Source organism: Rattus norvegicus, chromosome 2 (assembly GCF_036323735.1).
Source record: "Rattus norvegicus strain BN/NHsdMcwi chromosome 2, GRCr8, whole genome shotgun sequence".
NCBI lineage: Eukaryota > Metazoa > Chordata > Mammalia > Rodentia > Muridae > Rattus > Rattus norvegicus.
The window spans coordinates 57486770-57498889 of NC_086020.1; the positions used below are offsets into that span (position 1 = coordinate 57486770).

The following is a 12120-nucleotide window of genomic DNA, read 5'->3' on the forward strand; positions in this document are numbered from 1 at the left end:
ATAGTCCCAACCATAATTAACATAGTTCTTCCTGTATTGATTAACAAATTTGAGATAAACCCCCCATGCATGCATAGAACAAAACCTTTCTTAATAAAGTTGTCAATAAATTCCTATAATGGGCTGGAGAGATGACTCAGTGGTTAAAAGCACTGACTGTTCTTCCAGAGGTTCTGAGTTCAAATCCAAGCAATCACATGTTGGCTCACAACCATCTGTAATGAGATCTTCTGGTGCGTCTAAAGACAGCTACAGTGTACTTACATATAATAAATAAATAAATCTTTTTAAAAATTACTATAATAACTCATATCAGTAATGTGACTATATTTATTTTTTTTCAGTACGACGGTGAAATTCGAGTTCTATATTCAACTAAAGTTGCATCCTCCTTAACTTCTAAAAAGTGGGGAACGAGAGATCTGCAGATAAAACCTGGGGAGTCTCTTGAAGTTATACAAAGCACAGACGACACCAAAGTTCTCTGCAGGAATGAAGAGGGCAAATGTAAGTCACTGCAGACACCACCCTGTGCCTTTAACAGCCACACCGGGTACATCCACGCCGGGTACATCCACGCCGGGTACATCCACGCCGGGTACATCCACGCCGGGTACATCCACGCCGGGTACATGCACACTGGGTACAGCTATGCTGGTTACAGCCATGCCAGTTACAGCGGACCCTCCTCTCTCCTAACTCATTTTGCTCTGTGGTTTGTGAGTTGTCGGACATGTTAGGAAACTGGAGATTTCTGCTATGCTTAAATTGATGAATTCTACTTTAATGTCTTTGGGGGTCTTTTGAAGTTATAACATGATTACATCATCTCCCCTCCTATCTTTCCTGTCTCCAACTTCTCTCCCCTGTAACTCCCTTGCTCTCATTCATGGCCTCTTTTTCTCTAATTGTTGGTGTGTGTGTGTGTGTGTGTGTGTGTGTGTGTGTGTGTGTGTGTGTGTGTAGTCTGTATAATGTTACGTGTATGTAAGTTTTCAGAGATGATAACCCATTGGTGTGCTCTTCCCTGGGGAAGGCTTTCTCCCGCTCTCCATGCTCCTCCATCATTTTTTAAAATCACACTGGAGGCTGCGAGCACCATCAGTGGCAAAAACACAGGCTTGAAAATGACAGTGGAGACATTGCAGACACTTCTGTAAACTTTCTCACCCATGCATATGTGATTTCTAAGCTCACTGGTACCTGCTTCCGTTCCAGGCAGCCTGAAAGTCTTCTCTCCACAGGATGACTGCGTAAATCTCTTACCCCAACACCACCCCACCGGGTGTATTTTGTTTATCATAAAGACATTCTTTAGGTTGTATTTTATTTTAGTCTGACTTCCCGTTTTAAAGGGGATTACTGTGCAGGATAGACAATGGCTCAGCAGTTGAGAGAGCAGTCTTACTGCTCTTCTAGAAGACCCAAGCTCAGCTCCCTGCCGCCACATCTGACAGTTCACAGTAACTGTAACCCCAGCTCCAGGGGATCCAACATCCTCTTCTGGCCTCCGCAGGCATCTGCACTATTGTGCTCATAACTCCACATAGCATGCACATGCACATAGTTAAAAGTCAAATACAATAAACTTTAAGCAAGAAGGTTAGAGAGGGCAGGCAGGAAAGTATTGTTATCAAACGGTCAGCTCCTGAGTAATTAAACATGAATGCTGATGTGAACCCTGTCAGCCACTCTCCCACCAGGTAGTGAGCAAACTGGGTATGGATTCAAAAGACTACACAGAAGGTTAAAGGCCGCTCCTAGGTAGGTGTAAAGGTATTCAGGATGTTAAGCAAGATAGCAGAGTGCTCTGGAAGCCAGAGAAAAACCCTCCGAGAATAGAACAAAATGGTTAAATATTAGCAGAAATTTGGACCAATGAGTACTCAAGTGGTTGTAGAGGGAGGAGCACTAAAGAGCGTTTGAGACTGACTTTCAGAGTATTATTCCAGAATGATTGACTTACTGTGCATATTTGTAAAATAAATGATTTGTGCTGTCTTGGATAAAGTCGCCAATGCTGTGAAGAGACACCATGACAAAGACAACTCTTTATTCTAAAGGCAGACATTTAATTAGGGGCTGGCTTACAGCTTCAGAGGTTTAGTCCATTATCATCATAGCAGGGATTATGGTAGCATGCAGGCAGATATAGTGTTGGAGAAGGAGCTTAATCTGGAGTTCTGCATCTTAGTCTGAAGGCAACCAGGAGAGACTGTCTTCCGGGCAGCTAAAAGGAGGGTCTCTTCTGCAATGGGTGGGGCCTGAGCAGAGAAGGAGACCTCCAAAGCCCACCCCCATAATGACACACTCCCTTCAACAAGGTCACACCTCCAAACAGTACCACTCCCTGTGGGCCAAGCATATTCAAAGCACCACGTATGCTTATCAGTGTCTAGCTTACGAATGAATGAGCTCAGAATATGGTTTATTTATTTGGCTTTGGAAATTACTGGCGGGCTACTGCTAATCTACTTTTCTAATGGCTGGACTGGCTACTTCCCCACCTGTAGACCCCAAATACTTGCCGTTTGAATCTTTCGGGGTTGTTTCTGCTCCAGCAGTGTGGTGTCCTGGGGGTGGGGGACATTTCACTCTGACACGTGTTGGTGACCCATCACATCTAATGGAGTCCTCCTGCTTTCCCTTGGAAATGTCTTAATGATCATCAAAGCTAATGATGCTCAGGCATATAATATGTCCATTAGAATACAATGATTTTGTAGTCATTATGGAATGAAGCTGTTCCAGATGTAGTTTGCAATCCCTCAGGTCAAGCCATTGTGGAGAGATCTAACAAAGAATTAAAGGAGGGCTCTTAGAACAGAAGGGAGATAAGGAATATCCCAGGGATGGATTAAGTAATACTTTGCTGCCTTTGAATTTTTTAAAAGCCAATGTAATAGCACAGCTGATAAAAAACCGATGAAAAGATTTTACAAAGGAAGAAGAGAGAGAGTTAGACAAAATATTTTCTATTTTAAAATAAAAAAGGAGATCCAGTGTCACAAGAGATTTGGAGTATGTATATTTTGCTATATTTAGCATAGAAATAATTATCTTTTCAATAATGATTACAATTTTATATCTCCTTTTTCAGAGGATTTTTAAAAAGACAGGCTTAGATAAGGAGAAGAATGAAAAATGGACTGGTAGATTGGAGACCATAAAGCAGAGGTTGGCAGATTATTTGAATCCAAATAGAAACCTTTCAGGGGAATCCAATCTAGACTTACAATAACACCAAAAGATGAAAGAAATCTACAAAGGCTTAAGAAATTAATATGGCAGCCCATAGAGATGCTAAATTAAAAGGCTTCAGCTATAAACCAACATGGTCAGACTAGATACTATATTTAATTGTCAAGGATCAATTACTAAATAGAGTTCTAGACAGAACTAAAACAGAATTAAAACTCCAGGTTTACTTATTGAGGTTGCCTTGAAACAATGTCATACAATATATGTGTTGGTCTTTATAGAGTTTGGAGAGTTGAATGTGTACACATGTGGATACATTGTACTATTAAAACATATTCTGAACTTCAATGGGCCTTTGCCTTGAATTCTGAGAAGGATGATTCTGAAACTACATATTTGTTAGAGATGGTGACTGTCTTGGAGGTGCCATTGTATTGAGGGCCTTTCACACTTCAGCTGAAATCTTATGAACTCCTTTTGTTATTTCTTGTGGCTCAATCTCCTTCTCTTCTCTTCTCTTTCCTCTGTTTATCTGTGTCACTGTCTCTCTCTCTCTCTCTCTCTCTCTCTCTCTCTCTCTCTCTCTCTCTCTCTCTGTTTCTTTCCCCTCTGCCTTATTCACTCATCTGCCCAGCCATTGGGTGATCAGCTTTTATTGACAAGGCAGAGAATAAATGGTAAAATGGTAAGCATTGTTTACACAAACTTCAGAACTTAAGACAGGAGATTCTTCAGCAACCACATGGTGGCTCACAGACAGTCATCTGTAATGAGATCTGACGCCCTCTTCAGGTGTATCTGAAGACAGCTACAGTGTACTTATATATAATAAATAAATAAATCTTTAAAAGACAGGAGATTCTTGACCTAAGCATTACAAAGTGGTATCTAGATTGAAACAAGATGTGATGGCAGAGAAATAAGCATTTAAATAACACAGGGGTAAACTTTACACACTGCACAATAACATTATGCCTACACATGTTTAATTTCACTTTTTGCTTTTTCAAACGTCTTGCTTTTCTTAATTTTTATGAAATTTCTTCCTTGTTAATTCCTTCTTTGGCCTGGATCCTTGATCATTTTTTTTTTTTGGTTCTTTTTTTGGTTCTTTTTTTCGGAGCTGGGGACCGAACCCAGGGCCTTGCGCTTCCTAGGCAAGCGCTCTACCACTGAGCTAAATCCCCAACCCCTCCTTGATCATTCTTAATTTCCTTCATTTCTGGTCTATTCTCTACACTAGGACTTAGAATGATTACTGTAGAAATTTAACTCTCTCTCACCTAGGTCACCACAAATGGCGTTGCCAATCACTTCTCTGTTAATCTGTTAACAAAATATTTTCAAGAACACACAGTCTCTAGGCAAGCATGTAATAAATGCCCTTTATGATCCAGTAACAAATGCAGTTTGCTATGTAGAATTGCCATCCAGAAATAGAGTCCATGTCATTACATCAATAAAATATGCCCACTGTGTTACTTTATTTGACTTGGAACCCAATCACTGTGCATTGAGATAAAGCCAGTTATCCTCTTGAATTGGAAGCATCCGTACTCCCAACTCCCAGCCATCACCATCTGATGAATCCCCCCATCTCCACCATGACACTGCTTCCACTTCTGAGTGGCTTGTTTCATCAACCTGCTACTGTCCTTAGGCTCTGAGCTGTCATAGAACTTCCAAGGAAGTGCCTGACGTCAGATTGTCATCACTGGTATAGTGCCTCGCACCTTGAGCAGGGCTTGGTCAAAAGAACACTCTAGATTTCGAGTCTAAGACCAAGATAAAAGTCTGACATAAACAGACACAAAAACTCCTGCTGAATAGTTTAACTGGTTGACAGACAGTTTTCTGGCTCAGCCTGATGAAGCCTGTTAGCTTGTGTATCATTAAGGACCCTGAGTCTGTCCCTTCCTTATTTTACATCATCTCATAGCATTTTGTACTTCATCGCCAGCATGATTAATGTTTTACTCACTCCCAATTATCTTCAACCTATTACAGAAAGGACTGCAACCTAAGGTTCAGACTGAACGATTGATCGGTTAAAGCATAAAAGAGAGCCCCTTTGTCACTTTGTGGAGCAAAAGTCTCTGGTGTAGACATTGCCACATTGAATTGGGTCTCACCCACTGACTTCTGCAAGTGCGATCTGTGTAGGCACTGGCATTTAAATATATATTTCTGGCAGATTCTCAAATGTTTAAAACGCTAGCTAATATCTGCACACATGCTACAGTCTGATGCTCATACGCTCAGAGTTGTCCCACCTGCTGCCACTGGAGAAAAACTCTCTACAAAACGGATCAAAATAAAAAGGAGAGAGGAAAAGAAAAGAGAAGGAGGCATAGGAAGTCCCACACCCGCGGATCCCGGCCCGCAACAGCTCTCTGCTCCCAGACCCCGTGAGAGAAAGACCCAACCGCCTGGTCAGGTGGGCACTCCTGAGGCTGTAGAGCGGAAGAGACCACCAACAATGCCCACCCCTGCCCACATCCCTGGCCCAAGAGGAAACTGTATAAGGCCTCTGGGCTCCCGTGGGGGAGGGCCCAGGAGCGGCAGGACCCCTGCCTGAGACACCGACAGAACCAGAAGGAAACAGACCGGATAAACAGTTCTCTGCACCCAAATCCCGTGGGAGGGAGAGCTAAACCTTCAGAGAGGCAGACAAGCCTGGGAAACCAGAAGAGACTGCTCTCTGCACACACATCTCGGACGCCAGAGGAAAACACCAAAGGCCATCTGGAACGCTGGTGCACTGAAGCTCCCAGAAGGGGCGGCACAGGTCTTCCTGGTTGCTGCCGCTGCAGAGAGCCCGTGGGCAGCACCCCACGAGCGAACTTGAGCCTCGGGACCACAGGTAAGACCAACTTTTCCCCTGCAAGTGACCTGCCTGGTGAACTCAAGACACAGGCCCACAGGAACAGCTGAAGACCTGTAGAGAGGAAAACTACACGCCCGAAAGCAGAACACTCTGTCCCCATAACTGACTGAAAGAGAGGAAAACAGGTCTACAGCACTCCTGACACACAGGCTTATAGGACAGTCTAGCCACTGTCAGAAATAGCAGAACAAAGTAACTAGAGATAATCTGATGGCGAGAGGCAAGCGCAGGAACCCAAGCAACAGAAACCAAGACTACATGGCACCATCGGAGCCCAATTCTCCCATCAAAACAAACATGGAATATCCAAACACACCAGAAAAGCAAGATCTAGTTTCAAAATCATATTTGATCATGATGCTGGAGGACTTCAAGAAAGACGTGAAGAACTCCCTTAGAGAACAAGTAGAAGCCTACAGAGAGGAATCGCAAAAATGCCTGAAAGAATTCCAGGAAAACATAAATAAACAAGTAGAAGCCCATAGAGAGGAGACACAAAAATCCCTGAAAGAATTCCAGGAAAACATAAATAAACAAGTAGAAGCCCATAGAGAGGAGACACAAAAATCGCTGAAAGAATTCCAGGAAAACACAATCAAACAGTTGAAGGAATTAAAAATGGAAATAGAAGCAATCAAGAAAGAACACATGGAAACAACCCTGGATATAGAAAACCAAAAGAAGAGACAAGGAGCTGTAGATACAAGCTTCACCAACAGAATACAAGAGATGGAAGAGAGAATCTCAGGAGCAGAAGATTCCATAGAAATCATTGACTCAACTGTCAAAGATAATGTAAAGCGGAAAAAGCTACTGGTCCAAAACATACAGGAAATCCAGGACTCAATGAGAAGATCAAACCTAAGGATAATAGGTATAGAAGAGAGTGAAGACTCCCAGCTCAAAGGACCAGTAAATATCTTCAACAAAATCATAGAAGAAAACTTCCCTAACCTAAAAAAAGAGATACCCATAGACATACAAGAAGCCTACAGAACTCCAAATAGACTGGACCAGAAAAGAAACACCTCCCGTCACATAATTGTCAAAACACCAAACGCACAAAATAAAGAAAGAATATTAAAAGCAGTAAGGGAAAAAGGTCAAGTAACATATAAAGGGAGACCTATCAGAATCACACCAGACTTCTCGCCAGAAACTATGAAGGCCAGAAGATCCTGGACTGATGTCATACAGACACTAAGAGAACACAAATGCCAGCCCAGGTTACTGTATCCAGCAAAACTCTCAATTAACATAGATGGAGAAACCAAGATATTCCATGACAAAACCAAATTTACACAATATCTTTCTACAAATCCAGCACTACAAAGGATAATAAATGGTAAAGCCCAACATAAGGAGGCAAGCTATACCCTAGAAGAAGCAAGAAACTAATCATCTTGGCAACAAAACAAAGGTAATGAAAGCACACAAACATAACCTCACATCCAAATATGAATATAACAGGAAGCAATAATCACTATTCCTTAATATCTCTCAATATCAATGGCCTCAACTCCCCAATAAAAAGACATAGATTAACAAACTGGATATGCAACGAGGACCCTGCATTCTGCTGCCTACAGGAAACACACCTCAGAGACAAAGACAGACACTACCTCAGAGTGAAAGGCTGGAAAACAACTTTCCAAGCAAATGGTCAGAAGAAGCAAGCTGGAATTGCCATTCTAATATCAAATAAAATCAATTTCCAACTAAAAGTCATCAAAAAAGATAAGGAAGGACACTTCATATTCATCAAAGGAAAAATCCACCAAGATGAACTCTCAATCCTAAATATCTATGCCCCAAATACAAGGGCACCTACATACGTAAAAGAAACCTTACTAAAGCTCAAAACACACATTGCACCTCACACAATAATAGTGGGAGATTTCAACACCCCACTCTCATCAATGGACAGATCATGGAAACAGAAATTAAACAGTGATGTCGACAGACTAAGAGAAGTCATGAGCCAAATGGACTTAACGGATATTTATAGAACATTCTATCCTAAAACAAAAGGATATAACTTCTTCTCAGCTCCTCATGGTACTTTCTCCAAAATTGACCATATAATTGGTCAAAAAACGGGCCTCAACAGGTACAGAAAGATAGAAATAATCCCATGCATGCTATCGGACCACCACGGCCTAAAACTGGTCTTCAATAACAATAAGGGAAGAATGCCCACATATACGTGGAAATTGAACAATGCTCTACTCAATGATAACCTGGTCAAGGAAAAAATAAAGAAAGAAATTAAAAACTTTTTAGAATTTAATGAAAATGAAGGTACAACATACCCAAACTTATGGGACACAATGAAAGCTGTGCTAAGAGGAAAACTCATAGCGCTGAGTGCCTGCAGAAAGAAACAGGAAAGAGCATATGTCAGCAGCTTGACAGCACACCTAAAAGCTCTAGAACAAAAAGAAGCAAATACACCCAGGAGGAGTAGAAGGCAGGAAATAATCAAACTCAGAGCTGAAATCAACCAAGTAGAAACAAAAAGGACCATAGAAAGAATCAACAGAACCAAAAGTTGGTTCTTTGAGAAAATCAACAAGATAGATAAACCCTTAGCCAGACTAACGAGAGGACACAGAGAGTGCGTCCAAATTAACAAAATCAGAAATGAAAAGGGAGACATAACTACAGATTCAGAGGAAATTCAAAAAATCATCAGATCTTACTATAAAAACCTATATTCAACAAAACTTGAAAATCTTCAGGAAATGGACAATTTCCTAGACAGATACCAGGTACCGAAGTTAAATCAGGAACAGATAAACCAGTTAAACAACCCCATAACTCCTAAGGAAATAGAAGCAGTCATTAAAGGTCTCCCAACCAAAAAGAGCCCAGGTCCAGACGGGTTTAGTGCAGAATTCTATCAAACCTTCATAGAAGACCTCATACCAATATTATCCAAACTATTCCACAAAATTGAAACAGATGGAGCCCTACCGAATTCCTTCTACGAAGCCACAATTACTCTTATACCTAAACCACACAAAGACACAACAAAGAAAGAGAACTTCAGACCAATTTCCCTTATGAATATCGACGCAAAAATACTCAATAAAATTCTGGCAAACCGAATTCAAGAGCACATCAAAACAATCATCCACCATGATCAAGTAGGCTTCATCCCAGGCATGCAGGGATGGTTTAATATACGGAAAACCATCAACGTGATCCATTATATAAACAAACTGAAAGAACAGAACCACATGATCATTTCATTAGATGCTGAGAAAGCATTTGACAAAATTCAACACCCCTTCATGATAAAAGTCCTGGAAAGAATAGGAATTCAAGGCCCATACCTAAACATAGTAAAAGCCATATACAGCAAACCAGTTGCTAACATTAAACTAAATGGAGAGAAACTTGAAGCAATCCCACTAAAATCAGGGAGTAGACAAGGCTGCCCACTCTCTCCCTACTTATTCAATATAGTTCTTGAAGTTCTAGCCAGAGCAATCAGACAACAAAAGGAGATCAAGGGGATAGAGATCGGAAAAGAAGAGGTCAAAATATCACTATTTGCAGATGACATGATAGTATATTTAAGTGATCCCAAAAGTTCCACCAGAGAACTACTAAAGCTGATAAACAACTTCAGCAAAGTGACTGGGTACAAAATTAACTCAAATAAATCAGTTGCCTTCCTCTATACAAAAGAGAAACAAGCCGAGAAAGAAATTAGGGAAACGACACCCTTCATAATAGACCCAAATAATATAAAGTACCTCGGTGTGACTTTAACCAAGCAAGTAAAAGATCTGTACAATAAGAACTTCAAGACACTGAGGAAAGAAATTGAAGAAGACCTCAGAAGATGGAAAGATCTCCCATGCTCATGGATTGGCAGGATTAATATAGTTAAAAATGGCCATTTTACCAAAAGCAATCTACAGATTCAATGCAATCCCCATCAAAATACCAATCCAATTCTTCAAAGAGTTAGACAGAACAATTTGCAAATTCATCTGGAATAAAAAACCCAGGATAGCTAAAGCTATCCTCAACAATAAAAGGACTTCAGGGGGAATCACTATCCCTGAACTCAAGCAGTATTACAGAGCAATAGTGATAAAAACTGCATGGTATTGGTACAGAGACAGACAGATAGACCAATGGAATAGAATTGAAGACCCAGAAATGAACCCACACACCTATGGTCACTTGAGTTTTGACAAAGGAGCCAAAACCATCCAATGGAAAAAAGATAGCATTTTCAGCAAATGGTGCTGGTTCAACTGGAGGTCAACATGTAGAAGAATGCAGATCGATCCATGCTTATTACCCTGTACAAAGCTTAAGTCCAAGTGGATCAAGGACCTCCACATCAAAGCAGACACACTCAAACTAATAGAAGAAAAACTAGGGAAGCATCTGGAACACATGGGCACTGGAAAAAATTTCCTGAACAAAACACCAATGGCTTATGCTCTAAGATCAAGAATCGACAAATGGGATCTCATAAAACTGCAAAGCTTCTGTAAGGCAAAGGACACTGTGGTTAGGACAAAACGGCAACCAACAGATTGGGAAAAGATCTTTACCAATCCTACAACAGATAGAGGCCTTATATCCAAAATATACAAAGAACTCAAGAAGTTAGACCGCAGGGAAACAAATAACCCTATTAAAAAATGGGGTTCAGAGCTAAACAAAGAATTCACAGCTGAGGAATGCCGAATAGCTGAGAAACACCTAAAGAAATGTTCAACATCTTTAGTCATAAGGGAAATGCAAATCAAAACAACCCTGAGATTTCACCTCACACCAGTGCGATTGGCTAAGATCAAAAACTCAGGTGACAGCAGATGCTGGCGAGGATGTGGAGAAAGAGGAACACTCCTCCATTGTTGGTGGTATTGCAGACTGGTAAAACCATTCTGGAAATCAGTCTGGAGGTTCCTCAGAAAATTGGACATTGAACTGCCTGATGATCCAGCTATACCTCTCTTGGGCATATACCCAAAAGATGCCTCAACATATAAAAGAGACACGTGCTCCACTATGTTCATCACAGCCTTATTTATAATAGCCAGAAAATGGAAAGAACCCAGATGCCCTTCAACAGAGGAATGGATACAGAAAATGTGGTACATCTACACAATGGAATATTACTCAGCTATCAAAAACAATGAGTTTATGAAATTCGTAGGCAAATGGTTGGAACTGGAAAATATCATCCTGAGTGAGCTAACCCAATCACAGAAAGACATACATGGTATGCACTCATTGATAAGTGGCTATTAGCCCAAATGCTTGAATTACCCTAGATCCCTAGAACAAACGAATCTCAAGGCGGATGATCAAAATGTGAATGCTTCACTCCTTCTTTAAATGAGGAAAAAGAATACCCTTGGCAGGGAAGGGAGAGGCAAAGATTAAAACAGAGACTGAAGGAACACCCATTCAGAGCCTGCCCCACATGTGGCCCATACATATACAGCCACCCAATTAGACAAGATGGATGAAGCAAAGAAGTGCAGACCGACAGGAGCCGGATGTAGATCGCTCCTGAGAGACACAGCCAGAATACAGCAAATATAGAGGCGAATGCCAGCAGCAAACCACTGAACTGAGAATAGGTCCCCTATTGAAGGAATCAGAGAAAGAACTGGAAGAGCTTGAAGGGGCTCGAGACCCCAAAAGTACAACAATGCCAAGCAACCAGAGCTTCCAGGGACTAAGCCACTACCTAAAGACTATACATGGACTAACCCTGGACTCTGACCCCATAGGTAGCAATGAATATCCTAGTAAGAGCACCAGTGGAAGGGGAAGCCCTGGGTCCTGCTAAGACTGAACCCCCAGTGAACTAGACTATGGGGGGAGGGCGGCAATGGGGGGAGGGTTTGGAGGGGAACACCCATAAGGAAGGGGAGGGGGGCGGGGGATGTTTGCCCGGAAACCGGGAAAGGGAATAACACTTGAAATGTATATAAGAAATACTCAAGTTATTAATAAAAAAAAAGAGAGAAGGAGGCATAAATAAGGAGGTA

The 12120-nt window shown here is 41.3% G+C and overlaps 1 protein-coding gene across 10 annotated transcripts in view; it reads left to right on the forward strand.

The window, feature by feature from the left end:
- The window catches only part of Fyb1 (FYN binding protein 1), a 148526-nt gene that overhangs the window by 126686 nt on the left and 9720 nt on the right, over window positions 1–12120 (forward strand). For all 10 annotated transcript variants that reach the window (XR_010063635.1, XR_010063636.1, XR_005500334.2 and 7 more), the window contains one exon: window positions 345–507. Coding sequence is in view for 6 of the 10 variants with exons in the window: in XM_006232019.5 (XP_006232081.1) it covers window positions 345–507 (163 nt within the window). In the remaining 4 variants the exon portion in view is untranslated. The remainder of the gene's footprint in view (window positions 1–344; window positions 508–12120) is intronic.